Source organism: Amborella trichopoda, chromosome 3, assembly GCF_054954075.1.
Source record: "Amborella trichopoda isolate Santa Cruz 75 chromosome 3, AtrichopodaSantaCruz75HAP2 v2.0, whole genome shotgun sequence".
Lineage (NCBI taxonomy): Eukaryota > Viridiplantae > Streptophyta > Magnoliopsida > Amborellales > Amborellaceae > Amborella > Amborella trichopoda.
In genome coordinates, this window is record NC_142338.1 from 59,021,895 (window position 1) to 59,046,558 (window position 24,664).

Consider the following 24,664-nt stretch of genomic DNA (forward strand, 5'->3'; position numbering starts at 1 on the left):
AAAATATGAGTTGACCAGGCTTCTTTGTAGTTTCCACCTGATATAAGCAGAACATTTTGTATTATATCGAAAGTTTTAAGGTCCCTACGTAAATCACTGTTTTGAAAATCTGTAAAGCGATCATCTCAATCTCAAAATACCTGGATACGAAGACAAAAAAGTGAAATTTCTAGTCATAATAATAATGTATTTTGTCTATTTTCAATCAAGCATTTATACATATACTTGATTCGTACCATTTTTTTAAATATTAAATTGCATAACTAGAGATAAAATTAGATTTTTGAGATATCATAAAATTTCCAACTCCTAAAATACAATTCATGACAGAATTTAAAGGTGCATCTTGTTTTTATAATATAAAAATATCAACTTATATAATCCTTACCTTTTCAAGAATAAATATATTGTTCTTCTCTTTCTCATCATTCCATTTATGACAATGCACAACCTATATTGATTTATTTATACATAGAAGGGTTTCCGTTGTTGCAACTATAAGATAGATAATCAATAAGATTTTCTAATTTTTTTCATTTTATCTGTTGAACGAAATTCAAATCTCTTGCTAAAAATACAAAGAATTAAAATGATTACACTTTGGGACTTTCCATGAAAAGGGAATGTTTCCATGTGACTCCATCCACATAGGAAAAATATGTGACCGCGATTTTCCAGGTGTCAAATCTAAAGGAATGACCGGGATAACGCCAATCGAAATATCACATATTTGAAAACAAACTTGAGAATTGGCTCTCATCCGTTGCCCTTCCCTTACCCATCCTGCCTATCTCATGCGCCTTACTCTCTCTCTCGCCATGAGTTCAAACCCCAATTACCCAAAAAACTAAGATGACTATTAATTAACCAAATACATTGATATTACGTCGTTTTGACGAACAAACAACAGCCCAAATTCATGAGCAAGTATTCACAAAACAAGAACAAAATTTGATATTCACAAAGCAAAAACGAACCACAACCCAAATTGAAGCTAGCACTTTTTCCACCTGCAACATCTAGCATCAGTTCACCCCCATCTCTCTCTTTTCTAAGAAAATGACAATCTGCAAAACTAGCGATCCCCACTCGCTCTTTTACTCCTGGCTCCCCTCACTTCTTCTTCTATAAGAAACTGCCAATTTGCAAAACTAGCGATACCCTCTCTCTCACTCCACACACACTTCCTTCGTTCTGTTGTGACCACTACTGCCCTCACTTCCTCTTCCTTCCATTATTGTTGTGACCACTGCTCCCCTCACTTCCTCTTCCTTCCATTATTAAAGCTATTGACGACAATGGGTTAAGGTTCCTTGTGGGTTATTGCTAGAGAAGCAAGCGACTGACAGAGGGCTAGGTTTCCTATTGCTTCTTTCCATTATTGCTAGAGAAAGAAGCGGTTGGAGTTCCTGCGGGCAAGGTACGAAAGGGTTAGAGAGCAATAAGATACTATGGAGTTGGGTAAGAGAAAGGGAAGGGCTACCGGCCCAGCCGAGAGCCGGTTCCTAAATTTACATCTAATTTTGTGATATTGGTACAGGTGTTTTTCCAGCCATCCTTTTAGATCCGATCCGATCCGATGGCTGAGAAATAGTAGCTACATATTTTTCTATGTGAGTAGGGTCACATAGAAAGTCACCCCCTCCCTTCTATGAATGACTACCGAGGAATTACCAACTTCTTTGAACAAACACCACCACCTGTCAGTTCTTACAAACACCGCCTTTGCCTTTGCCTTTGTGCCCTTGCACATACACACGTTTCACACATGCTACGCATACATCATGATTTTTGCCTTTGTGCCCTTGCACATACACACGTTTCACACATTCTACGCATACACCATGATTCTTGCCTTTGTTTTAAGAACCTTTGCTTAAGAATATTAAGTATAAGAATTATTACAGTTAAATACTACTGCAGCCACTGTCCTAATGAGACTTAAATACTACTCAAACCACCCCCTTTTTCAATATGGAACTAAAAATCCACTCATAATATAAAAACCTTTCAAAATATAGTATTATTTTGAAATACGTAAAACATTTTTACAAAAGCAAAAATACTAACTGATGCCATAAGGTGATTCTCGATTGGTATTAATGAGTTTTTTAAATTTATATTAATTTAAAAATCAACGCTTAATTCTAGAATGAAAAGAATATGAAGAACCCCATTAAGAAAACATTACGAAGAGTAATTATTCGTTCGTTTTTTCTTTTTTTTTTAATAGATGATTATGAAGTTCTCTTAAACCATATGAAGCACTCTTTAAAAAATTTATTTTTAATATGTTATTTTATGTTTTCTACCATTGGCGAGGATTGCAAGTGCTATTTGCCATAAATATATATTTTGACGTTTTTGATCTTCTGTATTATTGAGTAATTTAAATAAAATTCAAAATGTTACGTTTATATACAAAAATTAAAAAAAAAGCTGGTCTAACCTATTTTTTTAAAAAAATTAGCTCTCGATCAACCTGAATTTTAAATTTTTTTAAATTTTAATTATTTTTTGTACTTTTTCGTTAGTAGAATAATGCCCCAAGCACAATCTAAAAAAAATACAAAATTCAAAATGACCTAGGCAATTTAAAAAATTTTAAAATTGACCAACCTTATTTTGTAATTTTCGTATATAGATAAAATATTTCACATTTTACCTAAGCTTTTAAAATCCGTATATGAATCACTATTATTTCTTAAATACCTGCGTCCATTTTTCTCTTAGCTTCTTTAGTAGCCTGATTAGGCCAGGTTACTCGGCTCGGATACGAGGAGGAGTTCCATTCCCGCTGGTTTTGAATACTGGCGCTGTGAAAGATAAGAGAAAGGGGTATTGATCTACGAATTTGCAGGGCTTATGAAAACAAAATAAAGGCTCATCTCAAATCTAAAAATCTCCATGACTCTAAAATTAATTTTCAATATCAATTAAAATTAAAAATTAAAAAATAATATAAATCTGATAAATTTATGAACACTCTTAAATGAATTTTAAGATATACACTATTTTAAGCACCTTTGCTATCTAAAATATCCATGACGGCTCTAGATTTCAATACCGACTAAAATTTGAAACTAAAAAATAGTATAGATCTAAACTTATGAAAACCTATTTGAAACTCAAAAATAGTATAGATATATGAAAAATAGTATAGATATATGAAAACCCATCTTTAAAATGAAAAGGAGATAATTTGTTACAATATATACTACTAAACAACACTTGGAATGTCAAGTTGAGATGACAATCACTTTGGAACAACAACTAGCAATTTAACACTTGGAATGTTAAGTTTAGACGACAATCACTTTGGAACGACAACGAGCAATTTTCAATGAGTTATGAGGTGAGGCTTTACTTGTGTTAAAAGCATTTTCCATATTTAAGATTGGCATAGCAGTTAAGCAAGACATATAAGAGCCAAATGGGAAAGTGGGCGGACTTTATTTATCACGGTCTGTCTTATTTACACTCATAGTTAAGCAAGTAGTAGTTTTAAAGGAACTATGTACATGACCACACGTGTATGTACCTTGCAACATCAGACTAATATAAACATTAAGCAAAACTAGATGCAAACACTCCAAAATCCGCCTTCTCTCTTCTCTCCGCCGCTATTGATTTAAGCCACAGCTCGGCCCTCCCCCTCTCTCCCCTCCCTCTGCTGGCGGGGACCGACCACAAAAACAGAATCGGACTGGGCTCGTAGCACCTCCTCCGCCTCCCTCGATGGCACGTTGAAAGACACCTCCTTTGCTGCTCTCTCTATTTGGTTCAAAATGCTGTTCTTTCCTGTTTAATACCAAACCAAGTCACAAGACTGTTCTTCACAAAAATATTCACATTAATTGTTGTTTAGTTGCAATTAAGAAGAGGAACCTGCTAAGAAGTATTTGCGGTTGCGTCGAGCATTGATTTCGAAACAAATGATCTGCAAATTCTCCTCTTGTGAAGCGCGAATGGCGATGGGGTGAGAAGGTGGGGCGACGAACAGATCTTCAGGGTTCAGGTCACTACGGATCTTATGATACTTTATTTCCTGCCCTTGCCCCTTCCCTCTCTCTTCTTGTTCTTGCTCTCTCCTGCTGCCTTCTTGCTCTCTCTGTCCCCGCCTGCTGCCCTCTTGCTCTCCCTGTCCCCGCCTGCTGCCCTCTTGCTCGCGGCCACCGCTGACATGAGGGCATGCCATCTCGATGCGCGCTCTTCCTTCAAGAATCACATAGATCTCGGTGGCTCGGCTGTTGTAGAAAGGAACCTCTAGTGAACCCTGATACATTTGTCCGGAATCAAAAGCATTTCAGTCATTCAAGAATTTAGAGACAGAAGTTAGAGAGAGTTCAGATTTGATCTTGAAAACATACGCGGGAGATATTAGCAAAGGAGATGGCTATGTCGAATTCCCTCAGGGGTGAGTATTCAGTCTCGTCGAGCTCATAGAGCTCGCCATGGTCGTTAGAGATCCGAGGGCGCCTGCTAAAGAGATTGAAGGGCCTTTCCGATTCTTCGGATTCACCGAAAGGCCACTTACCACCACCTGAACCTCCATGGATCAAGCCTTGCAGTTGTTCACTTGAAGGTCGCACAATCGGACCCTGACCCTTTTGCTCCAACAGGCGGCTCAGTCGACTCCTATCAACCTGTTGACAGCAAGAAAGTTAACCAGTTTCTGAGAGAGAAAGACTTGACTGCATATAGACATGCATGGACGTAGGCACGTAGCTTTGGTTATGGGTGGTCGTAAAGACTGCGATCACTGCGAGAGAGAGAGAGAGAGAGAGAGAGTGTAAAGTATGAAAAGTACTAACGTTGAAGGAAGCCTCGAGGATCTCATCGCTGAAAGCCCTCAAATACGAAGGCGGGTTCTGACCTGTGGCACCAAAGAAGATCTGCAAAACCCCATTACCATGACAAAGTTAGCTACTTGTGAAATCATTGCTTAGATCTCTCTAAAATCCTCTGGCTACTACATGAATGGATGCATCTCTCCAATTTTCATGGAAATGCTTAGCTCTCTAATTTTCATGGAAATGCTTAGCTCTCTAATTTTCATGGAAAAGCTTTGCCCAATAGATTATATTTCACTTCATTGAAAAGCTTAGCCCTATAGATCAAATCTCTCACCTCGTATTGCCCTGGTGTTGAGATGGTTTGAAGGAGTGCGACAATTTTTAGCTCTCTTTGGCTGTCTTTGTTAATGATATAAGTGGTTTTTCCGGCAGGGATTGTCGCCGTATCTCCTTTCTTCAAATTGTGTGAATCCTGCCTCTCTTCACCAATCGTAACCAATCTAGCATCCCCTAAGAATAATAAAGTACTCAATGATAATATTAGTACATTTTAGTGGGCGTGAGAAATTTTATTTATTGATTATCACCAAAATTAACAAAACATAAATGATGTTGTACCGTATCTAAGGGAGAAAAAAAAATATAGAAAGTAAGGAATAAGGTATCCTTGACAAATATAAAATACACATAAGTTCAATGAATCTAATGAGAAGTAAGAAACGGATAAGTATGTAAAATATTATTAGTAAATGGTTTTCAAAACTCAAACAAAATAAGAAAAACAAATACATCTGCCGATAATATTCCTACTCAATTAAAATTTAGGCCGGTTTATAATCTAAGAAAAACAACCAAGTTCTTCAAAGACCGATCAAAAAAAAATTGTGATCATTTGTGATTAAACGATGAAATCATCAAATAAACAAATGGGAAAAAAGAAATATAGATGAAGGCCCTCTAACAAAGAAACCTTGTGAAAATTCATAGAAAATAAATGAACAATTTGAAAACTATAAAGACACCCACCATTGGCAACATAGTAGATAATATCTGCATCCTTGTGGTGAGGAAGAACAAATGCATTAGGCTTCAATTCCATGATGCAGATACGATTGTTCTCGATACCACGAAACAATTCGGACCTCTCGGTGAAGGGAGGAAGAGTCCTAAAACTCCCATGCTCAGTGCTAATGTCTCTGACAAACCTATCTCGCTCAAAGGCATAAGGATTACCAGTCACTCCCCGCCGTCTCCCCTCGCTCTCGCTCTCGCTCTCTCTCTCTCTCTCCTCTATATTCCTGCCCTGCCCTTTTTGTCTCCTATACCTCTCCTCACACTCTTGTTTGCACTGCCTCACCTCACGCTCTCTCTCTCTAGACCTCTCACACTCGGACTTGCACTGTCTCTCCTGCCTCTCTCTTTCTGGGTCTCTCTTAGAGAGAGCAAGCAATGGAGAAACAACGACGAAGAGGAAGAGAAGGGCGGTCAGAATCCAGCTGGAAGCCATGGTATCCTTCTTTTCTGGAGAGAGAGAAAGGTGGTCCTGGTGTGTGCTGAGGCCAAATAGAGAGTATTTATAGGGTTTAGGAGGGTGGGTAGAGGGGAACATCTGGGGATTAGGGTTTGCATGCAGGTGGACGTGTGGTTTTGTTGGGAGGTGGTGAGTCGGGGGACGCGTTGTGGCTAATCGAAGACGCTTGCAACTTACGTGGCGAGATAGGGTCGAGGGGGTTTGCAGGTTTTCCAATGAGACAATGGACCTGGGACTTGAGGGGTAAACACGATCTAGGTCTAAAATCTTGGACCCGAATACTATTTAAGTTCAAGTCTAGGTTTGAGTCTGATAATTTTTTTCGAGTTTCATTTTATATAAAAGAAAAAGTATCTTTGTACCTCCTATTTTTTGTTTCTATTTTTCAAGAGACCCAATGATTTAAATTATTTCCTACGGCATAAAGTCTCTATCTTTTTTATCTTCTTACCCCCTAAATCCTTTTGTCCATATATTATTAACTTAAACATTTTGTAAAATGTCTCCATCTCTATCTCTCTCAGAACTCCGTATCTCTCTTCTCTCTCTCTCTCTGTAAATTTTGTCTCTCACCTCTCTCATCCTCTCTTCCTCGTTGTTATTTGGACAAGAGGAGTAAGTAATCTTCTTCAATACAAAACTAATGAGCACCAAACCTTCCTTCTAATTCAATTCATTCTTTCTCTCCCTGATCCACTACTTTTTTTTCTCTCTTTCTCTTTCTCTGCAACATCCATAAGCTCACTTTGAGGTGGATGACGCCTCTGCAATATCCATAAGCCGACTTTGAGGTGGATGACGCCTGAAATTTTTAAAAGGAGGAAACAAGTCTCGTCCTCTGATATATGATCTCTTGCTTGTACAGTCGTGGAGATGGTCATACAAAAGGTGCAAGAATTACCTTCATTTTCTTGAGAAGTGTTTCAAGCGAGAGTCATCACAAACGTCAACAGCTTCTCAGTTGCTTCACCATTTTGTCTTCTGCATCCTCCAACCAAACCCTTTTTTCTCCAAGCACTGTCTTCAGCGAATCATCGGAATTTGATTTTTCGGGTGACCTTAAGCATGATTTTGGCATTCTCAACCCAAATCAAAGGATTAAAACCTTCTCAATTTGTCGAGGCCTCGACAAAAAGCAGTAGATTGAAAACCTGACAAGTTGCAGCGGTTTTGACGAAATTGAGAGAAATAAAATCCTAACGAGTTGCAATGACTTTGATGAAGAATAGACAATTGACACCCTAAAAAGTCACAGAGTTTCAGAAGCAAAGTAGATGACCAAAACCCTAACAAGTTGTAGAGGTTTCGACCAAGAGAGGTAGGAAAGCAAGACTGGATAACAATGAGGTCGTTAATGGCGGGAGAACTCTGAGCGCTTCCTTTTCTTTCTCTAAATTCTCACCACAAAGCCCAAATAAAAGCAATGATAATTTAGGCAATGATAAGTAGATAAAGTTTGTGTATGGGAAAGATAATGATTCATGTCAAAAATAAAATGATCGTATACAAGAGAGATGATGTTTAAAGTTAAAAATTAATTTTAAAAAGTGCCAATTTGAAATAAATAAAAAATTAAATCCGAAAAAATAAGTGATGTTTATCTTTCTCGCTTAATATATCGCTATAAGATAGTCATCTAATTTCTTCGACAGCTAAATATAAATCGTATCCCAATTTATTTTGTTAAAAGGGTTGGTATTACGCCCGCAGCATGTGGATGCTCAAAAGGTGCACAACTACCTTTTGATGGTTCAGATTGAACCATGCTAATTCAAGGGCCAACAATGAATCTCGTTTTCCATTTTTTATTTTTTGTTAAAAATAATTTTAATCTAAAATTTTGGATTTGGATTAATTTTTATAAATAAGATTGAATAAAATTAATAAAAAATATTTTGAATAAAAAATACTTATCAAAATAAATTTAGACGTATTTTGGTCATTTTTTATTTACAATAGTTTTCAATTATTTTTATTTAGTTACATTACAAAAATACACCAACACTCCAAATTCAGGTATCTTATTTAAATAAAAAAAATACAAGACTAATTTTCGACCATTCAATGCGGCCATATGAGATCTCAATTATTAGAAGGGTGCTTGTCGGGGTGGCAATGGACCTAGATCCAACCCAAAACCTGGGGGGCAGACCTGATCTAGATCTGGGTATGGGTCCAAAAATGGAACCTGAAGGATCGGCTCCAGGTCCAAATCTTGAACCTAAACACCATTCGGGTCCAGGCCAGGTCCGTTGGGTCTAGGTCTGGTAATATTCTCAATATATGAAATATATTTAAATATAATTACATAAATAATTTTAAATTGTCTGCTCTATATCCGGCCGAACCCGGACCGAACCTGACCCATTGTCACCCCGTGTTCTTCCACTCGTCTACATAATGTGGACAAGATAATTTCCCTTGTTAAAAATAGGAGGCGACTTTGAATCCCAAAATTTTAGATTGAATAAAAACTCCCAATTACGTCTTTTTGCCAAGGAGCAACTTCAACACCCTCCTTCGATTGTGTCTGTGCTAATGCTTGTTCCCTTATTCGGATTGGATAAACCCTCCTCTCCCCCCCCCCCCCATTAATTGAATATTCAACAAGAATTAACAATGTATATTTTCAATTACAACCAAATAAGAAAAAAAACATTTATAAAATGTATATTTTCAATCACAACCAAGTAAGAAAATAAACATTTATAAGTAAACTAAAAAACCTAATCCGTCATTTACAAATTTTAGGTTATTTTATCCCCAAAACCCTAATCTCCCAAAACTTACTTTTCCCAAAAAAAATAAATAAATAAAAATTTGATGAATATTTAATCTGGTTGGAGAAACTTGCTTGAATGTCACATAGAAGGCTGGGCTTCAGGAAAGACAGAGTAAGATAAGTGCTTGATTTGAGCTTGGGCTTGGTAGAACACAGAAAAGAGAGAGCACAACAGCGAAATTGGCCATTAGGGTATAAGTGCAACCAACTATCCGGTATTTCGAACACCGTACAAAAAAATTAAAAAACTAAAAATCTTTGTCCAATATTTCAAACACCAGACAACAAACTTAAAACTTAAAAGCGAATGGCAATTGTCTGGTATTTCGAACACCAAACAATTGTTTTGCTATGTAAGATACAAACCCAACATATCTGGTGTACGCGCTAACGAGCAGGGGTAACTTCGGAAAAAAAAACACCGCGTGGGGAGTGCTGTTTGTAATTTTGAGCAAACGTGAGCCCATTTGGTAATTGACCCAAATAGTGTCCGTACATAAATTTCTTTATTAATTAAATTGTTGGATTTTTTTTAGCAGTTTAGTGGTGAAAGGGTCTCAACCCTTATTAGAAAAAAAATTCAAGCGCCTCGCGACTTAGCCTTTAACTCACTCTTTACCTATTGGAACTTGCATATTCATGATTGGTGCAACATTGTGCTACATTTAGAAGGTATAACCTTAACCTTAACACTTATTGGCACTTAGTAGCTACTTCAAATTCTTCTTCTTTTTTTTCCTTGCCTTTTGGGCATTGTACTTCAAATTACTTGTGTGAACCAGCTGAGCGGAGTCGCGATGGACGGAGGACCAATTTAAGCTGGATTTAACTACTCAAAAACACTCCTCTTTTTTGAAACCAGTAATTTGGAACCAGTGGCATCATAAACATAGGCAACAAATTCGGTCAATTGTGAATAGTGGAGGAGACCATGCTTTCATCCAAATGTCCCATGAAAGAAGACAAAATATTAAACTAAACTAAATTTGCAGTGACTTAAATAATGCACAAAAAACCACACATGCATAAAAATTCACAAGGTGAATAAAAAACTTGGAAAATTTTAAACAGAAAATCTCCCAACTTGCTGTTTAAGGTGAGAAAAAAAGTGTGTAGTATGGTCCAAAGGATTACTATGCACATTGCTAACCAGCCATGCCTTTAGCATGATAAATCTTTAGAATAACATGTCTTTATTGTGTTTAGTTTTTCTTTTAAAACCTCATTAAGTGTCTCTCTTCACATAACTTGTACTCCCAAATTCAAAAACTTAACAGACAAATTGAGACGAGGTTAATTAGTAAAGTAGAAGGCTAACGTAGGATACAATAGGGCATCGGAAGAGATTAAAGAGGTATATTAGTTTATAATTTTATTATGAATTTTTTTGTTGTGATTATATTTGGCAGTTTTTATTATTATTTTGAATATGTGCAATTTCTCATTGTTGATATTTTAAAAAAAATCTTTCAATTTTTAAATGAATATATAGTTAGCTAGGATTGATAGATTTTACTTTACATTATATTATAAGGGTGCAGTTTGTATAGAGCCGAGGCTCTAAACAATCAAAGTGGAGCGTACCTTCAAATAATGTCGAGAAGTGTCGTTTCAATACCAGAAATCTATGTGATAGCCTTAAAATATATTTTCATATTTAATTATAAAATGTAAAACTTTAAAAGTAGTGTAGATTGAGCAGATCTATAAAAATTTTAAAATCTTGAAAATTGAAGGTCTAAAAATGCATTACAAGGTGTGCTATTTCCAAAACTTTGAAATCCATTTTTTTTTCTCACGTCCATGCATCTTGATGTCAAGACGTTCAATTTGAGGATATTTGGGCATCAAAACAACATTTTCTAGTGAAATTTTGTCGGTAGGCTCTAATTTGATTGCTTAGGGCCTCGACTCTGTATAAACTTTTTTTTTTTTTTTAAGACTCAAAAATCCTAATTTTTCTAAAATAATATTTAGGGCAAGGTTTTTCATTCCAAAATTATAATTTTCTGTTAAATTTGACGTGAAGCTTTACCACTTTGATCAATTTATCAATATCTCTTGATTATACTAACAGGAGCAAACAAGAGATTTCAAGGACAATATAAATAAGTTTGCCAAAAAAAAAAATTTACTTCAAAGTCATACTGCCAGCATATTCTTGTTCTTGTTGTTCTGGTTGCTGCTTCGAATCGGAGTCAATAGAAGAAAGACAACCTCTATAATATAAGTTCTTGAAATACTGCCAGCACATTCTTGTTCTTGTTGTTCTTGCTGCTGCTTCGAGTCGCGGTCAATAGAAGAAAGACAACCTCTATAACATAAGGTTTTGAAATGATCTGCCAGTGTATTTCTTGTTTGGAGTCAAGAAAAGAAGATAACGTGAAGGCAAGACAACGAGCCTAGGTAGACAATCACTTCTTGTTTTTTCTTCCAATCGGAGTGAAGAAAATTCCAGTCGGAGTCAAGAAAAAAAAGACAACCCCAACTCGAGTCGGAATCAAGAAAAGAAACCCCAAATCAAAACAACAAGCCCGTACATAATCAATTGAGAGAGTAAGTAAACCAAAGAAATATATCCTCAAGGCAACCAGAGTAAATCAAGAGCATAAAGTACGAATCAATTGAGAGAATAAGGCCCTAAAGTAAGGCCATAAAGAACCAGGCTATATAGGAGAAGATCGTTTCTTTTTCGAGTCAGAGTCAACAAAAGAAAGACGATATTTTCAGATAGATTCCAACGGTGAAAAGAGAACTTGACTGTGAGAAAGGAGAAACAAAGAGCTTTGGAGAGTGATAACAGTTTAGGGTGACAAAGTTTTCATGTGAGTTTTTGATAAAGTTTTGATGCGATAGTTTTTTTTAATAAATAGTATTATTTTGTGGTTAAATTTTTTGGAACAATAACTTTCCTGCGTATAAAGCAGGATATAATCTTTAGTTTTAGTAGAAAAACAATTATCAATTATTACTTTCATATTACTTACCCAAAAAAAATGATTATTTCCATTTTAACTGAAAAAATAAGGATTTTGAGCTATGCGAAAAAATAACAATAATAATAATAATAAAAAAAAAAAACAAAAGCCACTTACCATTGTAATGCACAAAGAAAAAGTTTAAAACAAAAAAAAATTATATAATATGACAACTTTATTCTTAGAAATAAAGGTCGCGGCAATCTACACCGTCCATTTTACTATAGTGATTAAGATTAGGCATTATCTTAGAAACTATGCTATATATTGACATTGGCTGTGTCAAAACTATATGGTAAAAAACAAATAGATGTTGTAAAGTATCACAAACGTATGTCTGCAAATAAAGTTGCAACCATACCCAAAAATATTACTTTGAAGCCGCCCAAATATTCATATTTTTGCCGGAATCACTCAAACACTTGGTGTAGTTATATTTTGGAAGGTAAAATTGAAACAAAAATACTTAAAACTTGTGATTCTCACCGCATAATGTCCAAATCTAAAAAAAAAAAATTGGTTCCTTATATGAATTTCCCAAAATTTTATAGCCTACTTCGGATGAGTTGGTTAGTACCCCATGTTAAATTGGATAGTGCTCTTCCCTTGTGAGAAATAACACTCTCTAGCTGCCCTAATTTTACATCTAACCACCATGCGCCTCTTATGTATTGAGATTTGAGACCAATGCTCATGGCATCCGATCTCAAACTATATCATAATCTTCTTTTGATACTTCTCGATATAAATATGGTTGCCATTTGTAAGGTGCCTTAAGCATATTTTTAAACTCGACAGCTTTAGTACTAGAAACTTCTATGAACATATTTTCACTATTAATTACGAAATTTCTATAGATAGTGTGGACGGAGCAGATTTATAAACACTCTTCTACAATATAAAATTGACACCATGTATAAACCTTTTTTTTTTTTCAATACAAGTAAGAGTTCTTGCACTTATCCAATCATTTTTCCATTTGATTAAATAAAACATAAACATAGATTTTCAAATGAATCTAATACCGAAATTTCAAACCATCCATTTCCTTCCTCTTAAATTGAGAACTGCGGGTTTACGATATTTTAACTTGTGATAAACAATAAATATGGATAATATTATTTAGTATAAGTAATTTATGTTTTCGTATTATCATAAATAAACTCTATACTCTTCTAAACCTTATCCATACCTTCAATTTTTTTTTTTTTTTCCAATTTTTAGATAGATACGATAAAAAATAGTCTTCACGACAGTCGAAAAGACATTACATTATACTCAATACAGTGATGGTCATGGGTTTTTGGGGTATAATAGCACTTAAACTACGGGGATAGTCTTTGAGAGGATCATTACAACCCTTGAAAGCAGACTATTGATCGCTATGGAGAGAGGTTTTTTTACTTGTTCTTAACTGCGAAGGGTAGTTTTCTACTTGGAGCGAGTGTTTTTGTATATGGGTTTTAGAGAGAGAGAGTGGTTCTGAACCGTGAAAGAAAGAGTAGTTCTTTAATTGGAGAGAGTGGTTTTTAGAGAGAGAGAGGGGTGGTGGGTTGGGGATTCGAGTATCAGAGAGATTTGTGAAGGAAAGTGGCAGGAATAAATAGGAGAATAGGGGGGGGCAAAAGCCTTCTTCCTGGATGGGCCTCAAACTCCTCACGTCTACTCTCTCTCTCTCTCTCTTCCGCCCTCTCTTCCCTTCGATTATCACAGTTATCTAAGTACCGTGATCCTCTTAGCCGTCATGCTCGAAAAGCCCATGACTATCACGGTATTGGGTCTACTGCGATGTCTTCACAGTCATAAGATTTTTATAAAGGCTATTTTAGTCTCAACAACCCAAAAATTAAATAAAAATGGTTTGGATGAGGTTTAAAAAATTACAGGATTTATTTTCGATAATGCAAAAATAAAAGTATATTTTTTATAATTTCCTTATAGCTTTGATACCTCTAAAAATATCATCAAATAGTTCAGCTATGTATATCTCTAATAACCCCTTTGGTCTCCGTCCACGACTCATTAGATTTGAACGGAGATGGCCTTTTGCAGAAGCATTTGCTTTCTCAGTAGCCACTGTGGTTCTGCTTATTCATAAGGGTGCTTATCTATAAGGGAGTGTATACTATAAAACTATTTACTTATTTTTAGTGTATAGGTTATAATCAATTCTAGCCATTGGATGTAAAATCGATGGTTCATGGAGTTCAAGGAAATTTACTGTAGACTTTGTGTCAATTTATTGATATCTCCACCGCCACTCCATTTTACATCCAGCGGTCAAATATATTTGAAACCTCCTCGTATTCAAAGTAAATGGAAAAAGTTTACATAAATTTGCAACCTTAAATTGTAAAATTAAGGTGCAACTCAAAATCCATTGGAAAATGTTGTTTTGATGTTGGGGAACCCTCTAATTAATCATCTCGACATCGAGATGCATGGATGTAAAAAAAAAAAGATTTTGAGTCCCAATAATAGTGCATCTTGTAATATAGTATATGGACTGTTTATTTTCAAGATTGTAATGTGTTTATAGATTACTTGATTTAAACCATTATTGTCGTTTAAAATTTTATAACTAGAAATGAAAATAGATTATGATGCCATCTTAAGATTTTTTTTATACCAAAATTACATCTTATGATAAATTCTAGTGGTGTGCCTTACATTGATTATTTAAGGTTGGAAACTTATACAAACCATATCCAAATAAATTGTCTTATTGTATACTTTTCCTATTTGGAATTATATATTATGAGACTATTTATTTTTAAACACAGTTTCTATGCGGTCAGCTTGCATATTGTAGAAATGAGGGCTTGGCAATAAATATATTTTTAAAATATAATTTAATCTTAATTTTTAGAGAATATATAATCTAACATAGAGATCATGAATATGAAAAGAAAAAAAAATAGAAACTAAAAATAATAATAATAATAATAATAATAATAATAATAATAAAACATTTGGACAATTAGTTACATTTGTTTTTAGATGGACCGCATATTTGCATCCATATTTAAGATGAATGTTTTATACCTCTGGACAGCATATTGTAGAAATGCGGTCTACCACGTAGGAAACAATTTTTCTTTATTTTTTGTGCAATAAGATAACAATCACTTTAACTATTGGGTGTCAAATCCAATAGATAAAAGTATGACACAATATTTGAGAAATTTTGTTTTAGACTTTGTACCTAAATAATAATATCATGGATCATCTAATTTCAAATGTAATAGTCCAGAATGATTATGACCTCCCGGCATCAAAAGTAGATGGTATCTAATTTTTTTATTTGTATTGTTTATTTGGGAAAAGTTTATATAGAGCCAAGGCTCTAAACAATAAAATTAAAGCCTACTTCAAAAATTTCACCAGAAATGATGGTTTTGATCCTTAAATATAATCAAATTGATCATCTCGATATCAAGATGCATGGATATGAGAAAAAAATAGATTTCAACTTTTGGAAATAATGTATTTTGTAACTTATTTTAACTGTCAATTTTCAAGATTTTCAAGTTTTCATAAATCTGTCAATCTACAGTATTTTTTAAACTTTAAACTTTATAAATAAAGATAAAAATATATTTTAAGACTATCACAAAGATTTTCGGTATTAAAACCGCATTTCTCAACTCTATTTGAATGTAGGCTCTAATTTGATTGTTTACTGCCTAGGCTCTATACAAACATTTAGTACCTAGGCTCTATACAAACATTTAGTACCTAGGCTCTATACAAACTGCACCCTTGTATAGAGCCTAGGCTCTAAACAATCAAATTAGAGCCTACCTTCAAATATTGTCAAGAAATATGATTTCAATACTGAAAATCTTTGTGATAGCCTTAAAATATATTTTCATCTTTATTTATAAAATTTAAAGCTTCAAAAATAGTGTAAATTGATTGATCTCTGAAAACATGAAAATTAACTGTCTAAAAATGCATTACAAAATACATTATTTCCAAAACTTGAAATCTATTTTTTTCTCATGTCCATACATCTTGATGCTGAGATGATCAATTTGAGGATATTTAAGCATCAAAACAATAACTTCTAATGAAAATTTTGATGTAGGCCCTAATTTGATTGTTTGGCCTCACTCTATATAAACTTGTCCTTTTATTTAATGGAAAAGTTTTTATAAAGTCGAGGCTCTAAACAATCAAATTTGAGCCTGTCTCGAAAATTTCTTTAGAAGAGGTTGTTTTGATACATAAATATCCTCAAATTCATCATCTCGACATGTAAGAACATGAGAAAAACAATGGATTATAAGTTTTAGAAATAGTGTATTTTGTAATGCATTTTTTTACTGTCAATTTTCATGATTTTCAAGTTTTTATAAATATGTCGATCTACACTATTTTTCAAAGTTTAAACTTTATAAATAAATATGAAAATATACTTTTTAAGGCTATCACAAATATTTCCAATATTGAAACCACAATTATTGACACTATTTGAAGGTAGGCTCTAATTTGATTGTTTAGAGCCTAGGCTCTATACAAACCGCACCCTTATTTAATTACATAAAAGTTGGCCAGACTTTCACCCCTCAAAACGTTCTCCCTCGAACGCTTATGCGAGCTTTCCATTCTCTCTCTCCTCCCTTCCTTCGTTCTCTCTCTGCGAGTAGCCCTTGAGGAAGAGAATGCCCGTGAAGCCTGTGAAAGCCTTAGGTCCAAGAAGAAAAAGACGCCCACAACAGCCCTCGCTCCATCGCCATTATCATTATTACAGAGATTGAAGCCACGAGTCGGTGAGTTTTTTTTATTTACTATTTATTGTGATGGTAAACCTTAAAGCAGTGATTTTAAAAAAAAAAAAATGTACTATTTTTTCTGGTAAACCCCAAATCAGTGAGTTAACTCAGATTATCCGGAAATCAGTCCGTTAAATTTTGCTGCAATTCTATATACTATTGTTGATAAAATTAGTGCTTTAGGAAATTAGGATTTGTTGGTGTGTTTGATGTATTCTTAGTCTTTAGGAAATTAGGAAATTGGTTTTATTGTTTTGATGTTTGTTGGTGGTTGATCAGTGTTTATTGGAGTCATTGTTACAGTAGATTGGGATTATGTTTATTTATTGATACATATTCAAAAAATACATATATTTAATTATTGGTTGATTTTTCAATCTGATGTTTACATATATTTCCACTGGATGGAAGTATTAATTTATTAGCCTTCTTGTTTATTTTGTTCTTTAATCCACGGATTTTTTTTTTCTTGTTACATCCATATTTTTTTATTTTGATTTTCAATAGTGTTAGGCATGTTCTTCACTTGGAACTGGTCCCCTTGTTGATGTTATGGTCTATTACTGTATATTATATCATGATTTAGGTTTCTATATGTATTTTCTGTGTATTTTTATGGCATGTTAAGAGTGGCTTTATTATTTTAATTTATGTTTTGCTTCTATCTGAAATCAGGGTGTTTGTATGCATCGTCTCTAATATTATGCAGCTCGATCTTATAGAAAATTGTTCTTCCTTGGCACTGTCTGTTGTGCAATGCATCTGATAAAAAAAAATTCTTTCTTGAAAGCAGAAAATTTATTTCCTGCTCTTTTATCTCTTTGAGTAGTTTTGAGTATATCTAATAAGAATGCTTTTCTCTTATCTTTTATAAGTCTGCCATGGATTTATTCAGAGCTTTGCATCTCGCTACTCTTTTTGTTTCCTTATGGTAAGCATTACTCTCTATCTCTATTATGGTAAAGCAATCATACACTGATTACTCTTGCTTATTTTTTTCTTATTCTGACCCTAATGGTTCCATCTGGTTGAGATTTGTATTTTATTTTTTCTTTTGTCTTTGTTTGGTTCAGCATCTAATAAAGAATAGATGTTTGGTTATTATTTATCTTCTTTTGAAGTAATAGTAGTAGTAGATTTGTGTTCATTTGAATCACTATATGATGATCTGGGTTTTTTTTTTTTCTTGTTGAAATAGCAGCTTCTTATGTGCCTTTCTTCCATTGATTAGTGTTCTATTCTTCTTAATGCTCCTTTGATTAATTTTATATAGTTCCTTAGTTATACCAGGGATTGTGAATTGGCCATTGTTTTGTTGTCTTGGGGTTAGAATGAAGTGATTCTTGTAGACTAGGATTTGATTTTCAATGCATTCTTAGGAATTGTATGTCAATAAACCTGGCTTCTTTTTTTTATTTAGTATTATTATTCAAAAAATAGACCTAGATTTTTCTCAATTTGGTAATTTGTTGGATGAATGGAAGAAACCTTATTTAATTACAAAATATTTTAAAAAAACTGCATTTTGACATCATATCAATTATTACAGGCAGTTTTCAGCTCTCCCATTGCCAAACAAGTGAAATTACCAGCAGCACAGTTTATCAAACAGGGTTTCCCGCTTTCACCCTATCAATTTTCACTTGCATCCTAGAATCTAGGAAGTTAGCAGCAGGGTTGATTCCCAGGGACACTGCAGTGAAAGTTATCAAACCCTACCTAAAGGGTGAGGCCATCTGAGAAAAGAGAGGTTCAACTCAGAGAGAGTAATGGAGTGCGTTTTTGGACTCGTAGGTGATGGGTTCGCTTTGATAGCTGCTGATACATCAGCCGTGCACAGTATTTTAGTTCATAAACAAAACGAGGATAAGATCATGATCCTCGACTCGCATAAGCTCATGGGCGCGAGTGGAGAGAGTGGAGATAGGTAAAACCGCATTCTCTCTCTACCAATTGTTGTCTCTCAACTCTTTGTTTTTGTTATTTTGAAAAGTCTCTCTAAACCCTGGTGTTGCCTCTTTAGACCCTAATTCTGGGGCGCGTTTGATCCGGTCGGTTGCTCTCTCCAGAACCCTAATTTGTTCAAGTTAGGATCGAAACCGTGGTTTATGTGATTATGTTTTCTTTGGTTATTTATTGTCAAATTAATCTTGCCCATAGCTGTCGGAACCTAATTTTTTTTCCAGCTATTTCATGTGCTCCTTCTATTAATGAAAGATTTTTCCTTCAAACCAAAGTTTGTACTCCTCACAATCCCCTAATGCCCCTCTATAATTGAAACCCAAATGTTTGATCCAAAGATTCTTTTCAGAAGCGTCTGCTCCTATGATCTTGTTTCCTGCGCTTGATTACTTCTTCTCATATGATCTCCTTTCAATGCTTGATTTTGTTTTGGTACGATGCTTCCTTTCAAAGATTGTAGTCTTTATGCTTTCAAAATCTCCACTCTTTTGATGAATTATTGTTTTGCTTATTGGTTGCAGAGTTCAATTCACTGAATACATTCAGAAGAATGTTCACCTTTATCAATTTCGCAATGGCATCCCCCTCACTACTCCATCCACAGCAAACTTCACTCGTGGTGAGCTCGCCACTGCCTTGAGGAAGGTACAAACTAAAGTTCTTACCTTTGTATATCTGTTTGTTATATGGTTTGGATTTGTTTTATTCCTTATCAGTATTGCACAAGCTATTGATAGTTATTTGTCGCAGATTAGAAAAGGTACATTGAATTTCTACTAATGTTTCACGTATGAGGAGTTTTTATTATACCATTTTGATAATTTTTTTGAAAGAAAATGTATTTTTGGATAATTTGTATTGAATGTTTGTTGAGAACCTTGCACCGCAGCATGACTAATGGGTGCAAATATTGTGCAGTCAATGTTGATCAACCGAGGAAGCTCCCTTGGTATACCCAATGGTCATAATCATGGATGGCATGATTGCAACACCTTTGACAATGGGTGCAAATTTGGCGATGTTTCCAATCCTACTGGCTTGATATGATTTTAAAATGTCTATGCTGGAAATTGCCAAGGAATTTGAATGGTAGAATAGAAGAGCAAATCCACATCAGAATGGACAATTCCTCGTGAAGAAAATCTACCCATAGAGGATTATATATCCTAGATGCATATTCGCAGGGTCAAAGGAATTGTGCACAATTTATTCATGAGTGATGAATCCTTGATACTATATAAAAACCTCATGACTAGGTGCTCATAAAGGGTCAATTTGACGAGTGTCGGGAAATTATATTGTGTATTAATGCATTTGCTCATGTGTGACCATGTTCCCTCATGCACACCATTACTATCATATTGGAGCTCGTCAGTACTTCCCTGAAAAATAGGGAGTTTGACTTGTTTTGTCTTTCTGTTATCGTCCTTCTGTGATATAAAATATCTTAGATGCTTACGGTTCAAAACAAATAAAAAATAAAAAATTGGACGCTTATTTTCAACTCTAGTGGATAGACACAAGGAAATGAAATTCTCAATGGCTGTTTATTAGAAGTTGCTCAAGTAAATTGAACATCGGCAATGAGCAGATTGACTTGAGCTTATCCCCATAAAAGGGAATGAAGATAAGTTAAATGAAGCTTAGTTTTATGTGAGCCACTCTCCATGCATGTCCATGTCAAGTTAGTGAATCTCAAGATAGAATAGTTTAATTTATAGTAGGTTGGAGAATGGGGGAATGAGCTGTCAGAAAAACAATTTCTGTTAGTGATAGTGAAAAGTGATTGGATGTGTTAATGGAGATAGAAAAATTGCAGAACAAGCCAACAAAAGCTAGAAGTTCGAGTTGATGAAGAATGATAGGATTGATTGTCCCAAATGGATATGCTTGAGTAATGGGTTGTAAGATTGTCTGGTGATTGGGTGCTGAGGTCTCCTAGTTCTGTGGGATAGCTTCAGTGATAGGGAAAGGTAATTAGTTGTGTTGATGGAGGTAGAAAAATTGCAGAACAAGTCAACAAAAGCTAGAAGCTTATTCTCAAAAAAAAAAAAAAAAAAGCTTGAAGTTCGAGTTGATGAAGAAGGATAGGATTGATTGTGCCAAATGGATATGCTTGAGTAATGGATTGTAAGATTGTCTGGTGATTGGGTGCTGACGTCTCCTAGTTCTGTTGGATAGCTTCTTAAAGTTTATTTCATTGCTTAATATTATTGTAAGATTGTCTGGTGATTGGGTGCTGAGGTCTCCTTGTTCTGTGGGATAGCTTCTTAAAGTTTATTTCATTGCTTCATATTACTTCTCTTCAAGGAGACGTGAATTCGTGATTGATGAAGCATGAATATGTGATTTGTAAGGCTGTTCCCCCTTTCACCTTTATTGAATGATTTTAGTTGTCATAGCATGTTGTATGCCTCCTCTCTTTTGTTCATCTAGATTCATGCGCTTATTTCCTCTAGAAGTCATTTATTGATTAGGATGTTGCAGGATACCATCTCCTTAACTAGAACTCAAGCGATCCTGTTCATGCTTTTATTTCCTCTACATGTCATTTATTGATTAGGATGCTGCAGGATACCATCTCCTTAACTAGAACTCAAGCCATCTTGTTCATGCGCTTATTTCCTCTACATGTCATTTATTGTTTAGGCTGCTTGGCTTTTATGGATGAGTTATGCTCACATGATTCATGTAGTGCAGTGTATGTTGTATGTGGTTTCAATTGACCTTTGTTTTTTTCCCTTGTGGGTCCTTTCTGTTATTCCATGTGGTTGCATTCAGTTAAACTTCGAGAACCCATGTTTTTGTAATGGAGAGCTTATCGATGAACATTCAAGCTCTGCCCCCCATTCACGTTGGGAGGGCTTAATGGCTTTGAGAGAGAGAGAGACTCAGTTATATAAGTGATTCCTGAAGGGGCTTTGACCGTTGCACCTATTAAATCCCTTGGATATATTTATATATATTGTTTGAATATGTTGACTGTATTGAACTGAAAGTGAGTACAGAATGTGAGAGGAGAGGGGGGCAGGATACCCACAGACAGGTTCCGCCCAAAAAATAGGCAACTTACAAACGGTGCCCTGTACAAAACCAAGGGTATATCACAAAAGCTGTATATGAATTGAGCCATTATCAATTCCAATCTGTGATAGGAACTCGAGCAGAGGTTCCGTAGCGTTTGCTTAGCTTGAGACAACGTTTCAGCTGCCTTTGCTAGGGAATCAGCTTCACCATTTGCTTCTCTCAAAACGTAATTCCACGAGATTTATAGATTCCTTGTCGGTTGACAGATTTCTTCGAAGATGTTGTCAAGCCTCCAAGGCTAGGGGGCAGTGCCTGAGGCCCAGGCTATAACACTGTAAGAGTCGCCTTCAATAGTTACATACTGCCCCCAGCTAGTGTCTAACTTCCTGAGGCCTTCCCAGAGGGCAGAGGCCTCCGCAATTGTTGAATCAGAGACACCAATGGGAATAGAAAAGGAGCAAAGGGTATTGCTGTTGTGATCGCGGAACAAGCCACCTATGCCTGCATGGCCTGGGTTTCCGAGAGAACACCTGTCAAAGTTAAGCTTAATGTGACCCACTTCGGGTGGTCTCCAAAGGGAAGAGCGTGGTGGCCTCTGAGGTTTGAAAGAGAGAATGGGAGTCCAGCTGTGGAGAAGTCAGAGGCAAAGATTTTTTAACTGTTTGTGGTGAGTGGCCCAGAAGATGGCTGCTTCTCTGATCTTTTCTACTAGTGCATTCACCGGAGATGACTGGCTTCAAAAAATTCTGGCATTTCTCTCGGTTCAGATTGTCCAAAAGTTGGCAGCCACTGAGGCCTGCTGTAGTGAGGCCTGCTACAGCAGGGTGCCAGCCTTAGGCCAGGGGGTTGAGAAGGTAGAACTCGTGAGATGAGGGACATCAGGTGGTTTCTAATTCTCAGTGTGATTATAATGTATGTAGAGAGACTCCTATTCTAAAAGACTCCTATTCTAAAAGGTACAAGAAGTGGTGGTGAAGAATCCCTTGGTGGAAGGTGGTGCTGGAATAAATAATCCGTGACTGGTAGGAGTAATGGGGTATAGTCAATGCCCTCCAAGTTCTCTATTGTGAATGTAAGGTATATAATCGGTGACTATAAGCCATTTCTCTACTAGGGACCCCGTAGACCAACTTAATCCAATCCATTTCGCTCCTCCGGGATGCTCCTGCATGCACACACGCCAACTAGTAGAAAAGGAAAAGAAAAACATTATGAGAAAAAAAAAAGAAAAAAAAAAGAACTATAACTGCATAAATTTGATATAGTCGGGGATTTGGGCTTTTGCTTTTTGGAATATCCATGAAGTTTCTCAAGTTTTCACTTCCATTATTTGTGAACTGTAGAATTTGAATTTGAGGGATAAGAATTCCAGATTCTGCATATATTTGTACTTGGATGGCCTTTCTCTATCATATTACTTTTTGTTTTTTCCTTCATTTGATAAGTAATATTGCTTTTATTGTTGTATTTGGTCTTTGATCTCATGGTGTTGATATTTGTATAAGTGCTTCAGAAGTTTACCAAATTAACAATACAATAGAGAAAAATCTTTGAATCTCAATTCCCTTTGTTTTTATTTTTTTATAGGTAGGGCACGGCAGTTTTACTCCCTTGTTTTTCTTTTTTTATAGGTAGGGCACGCCAGTTTTACTCACTATAATTAGATTATCTCTATGATTCATAATAATCTTTTTCCCATGCAGAACCCTTACTTTGTGAACATCCTCCTAGCTGGCTATGACAAAGAGACGGGTCCATCTCTCTACTTCATTGACTACATAGCTACCCTCCACAAAGTCGATAAGGGGGCATTTGGATATGGATCTTACTTTTCGTTGTCAATGATGGATCGCCACTATCACAGGGGCATGTCTTTGGAAAAGGCAGTGGACCTAGTCGACAAATGCATAATGGAGATTCGGTCCAGACTTGTAGTGCCCCCCCCCAATTTTGTCATTAAAATCGTGGACAAAGATGGAGCAAGAGAGTATGCATGGCGGGAAACCGTGAAAGATGCAGGTGCCTCGCCTCCCTCTTCTTAAAGACTAACATGATATCTAGGTTTATTTCTCACTATTTGCTTCTGGCCATTGATATCTTTATTACAGAGGACGAAAAACAAGAGGATGCTGTATTCTATGTTTGAATTGTTCTGTCTTCTTTTGGATAGAATGGGATTTATAAAATTTCAGTTTGATTGCTTAGAATGTTTTAAGCCTCGATGATGAGGAGGATTATTTTTCTTTCTAAACTGTGGGTGATATTGCAGAAGAAAGATATAAGAGCAAACTGTTCTGATACTTTTGAAATCGCTAAATGGTGGGAGGTAAAATTGCTTCAAAAGTGGTTTGGCGGGTTAGATGGTGTCTCTTACCAGCTAGAGAGAGAGACTGGCTTAAGCATATCATCCGCCACTGTGTATATTGCGTCATGATATTCCCGGATCAGATCACTGGGTTTTTAGTATGGGATTGGAAGTCAACTGGAGAAACCACTATTAATGATGGGTAAAAGATTATGGGAAGACAATCCCTTGTTTTCTAGCTCTCGTAGGGACCTTTTATTTGATTCGACCTTCAAAACCAGCTGGTCGGACTGGGCAACCACAAAGTTTGAATGCAACTGGGCATGTTTATGTTTTGGGACCACAAAAGTGAGTGGTCAACCCATTTAGAATTAGTTGGATTGCTGGTTTGGTCTCGTAGTCCTGCACAGGATGATGTTTTCCCATGCACAATTGGTGATCACTACATGTATGAATGAATGAGTCTAAATTTATGAAGTTGTGACGTCATAATATTTTGGAAAAA

General features: G+C 35.6%; 2 protein-coding genes and 1 long non-coding RNA gene across 6 annotated transcripts; 2 read left to right on the plus strand and 1 right to left on the minus strand.

Moving 5' to 3' along the window:
* Nucleotides 1-3,425: 3,425 nt before the first annotated feature.
* On the minus strand, nt 3,426-6,341 carry LOC18429666 (vicilin Cor a 11.0101). The gene is made up of 6 exons (XM_020664490.2): nt 5,823-6,341; nt 5,131-5,306; nt 4,815-4,895; nt 4,371-4,646; nt 3,889-4,276; nt 3,426-3,801 (listed from the first exon to the last, which is right to left on the minus strand). The coding sequence occupies exons 1-6, from the start codon at nt 6,301-6,303 to the stop codon at nt 3,632-3,634; spliced, it is 1,572 nt and encodes a 523-aa protein (XP_020520149.1). The 5' UTR covers nt 6,304-6,341; the 3' UTR covers nt 3,426-3,631.
* Nucleotides 6,342-10,350: 4,009 nt separating this feature from the next.
* LOC148783004 (uncharacterized) lies at nt 10,351-12,000 on the plus strand. The gene is made up of 2 exons (XR_016051990.1): nt 10,351-10,463; nt 11,187-12,000. It is a non-coding gene; the product is annotated as an uncharacterized LOC148783004 (long non-coding RNA).
* A 4,687-nt stretch (nt 12,001-16,687) lies between these two features.
* On the plus strand, nt 16,688-24,664 carry LOC18429667 (proteasome subunit beta type-2-B). Of its 4 annotated transcripts, none has more exons than XM_088861786.1 (5): nt 16,688-16,862; nt 18,415-18,792; nt 19,349-19,472; nt 23,558-23,873; nt 24,124-24,664. In XM_088861786.1, exons 2-5 carry the CDS (start codon nt 18,635-18,637, stop codon nt 24,150-24,152), a joined length of 627 nt encoding a protein of 208 aa, XP_088717912.1. In that variant the 5' UTR covers nt 16,688-16,862; nt 18,415-18,634; the 3' UTR covers nt 24,153-24,664. The 4 variants fall into 4 exon arrangements, with proteins under 4 accessions (XP_088717912.1, XP_088717913.1, XP_020520134.2 ...); XM_088861787.1 differs by having other exon boundaries at nt 18,419-18,792; XM_020664475.2 differs by lacking the exon at nt 24,124-24,664 and having other exon boundaries at nt 23,558-24,058.

Excerpts from the sequence above, each read along its gene's own strand:
- LOC18429666 (XM_020664490.2), bottom strand. The coding sequence starts at position 6,303 with ATGGCTTCCAGCTGGATTCTGACCGCCCTTCTCTTCCTCTTCGTCGTT. Across the intron at positions 5,307-5,822 it reads TATCTACTATGTTGCCAATG|GGGATGCTAGATTGGTTACG; the intron begins GTGGGTGTCTTT and ends TATTATTCTTAG. Across the intron at positions 4,896-5,130 it reads CAACACCAGGGCAATACGAG|ATCTTCTTTGGTGCCACAGG; the intron begins GTGAGAGATTTG and ends GGGGTTTTGCAG.
- LOC18429667 (XM_088861786.1), top strand. The coding sequence starts at position 18,635 with ATGGAGTGCGTTTTTGGACTCGTAGGTGATGGGTTCGCTTTGATAGCT. Across the intron at positions 18,793-19,348 it reads AGTGGAGAGAGTGGAGATAG|AGTTCAATTCACTGAATACA; the intron begins GTAAAACCGCAT and ends TATTGGTTGCAG. Across the intron at positions 23,874-24,123 it reads GGAAACCGTGAAAGATGCAG|AAGAAAGATATAAGAGCAAA; the intron begins GTGCCTCGCCTC and ends GTGATATTGCAG.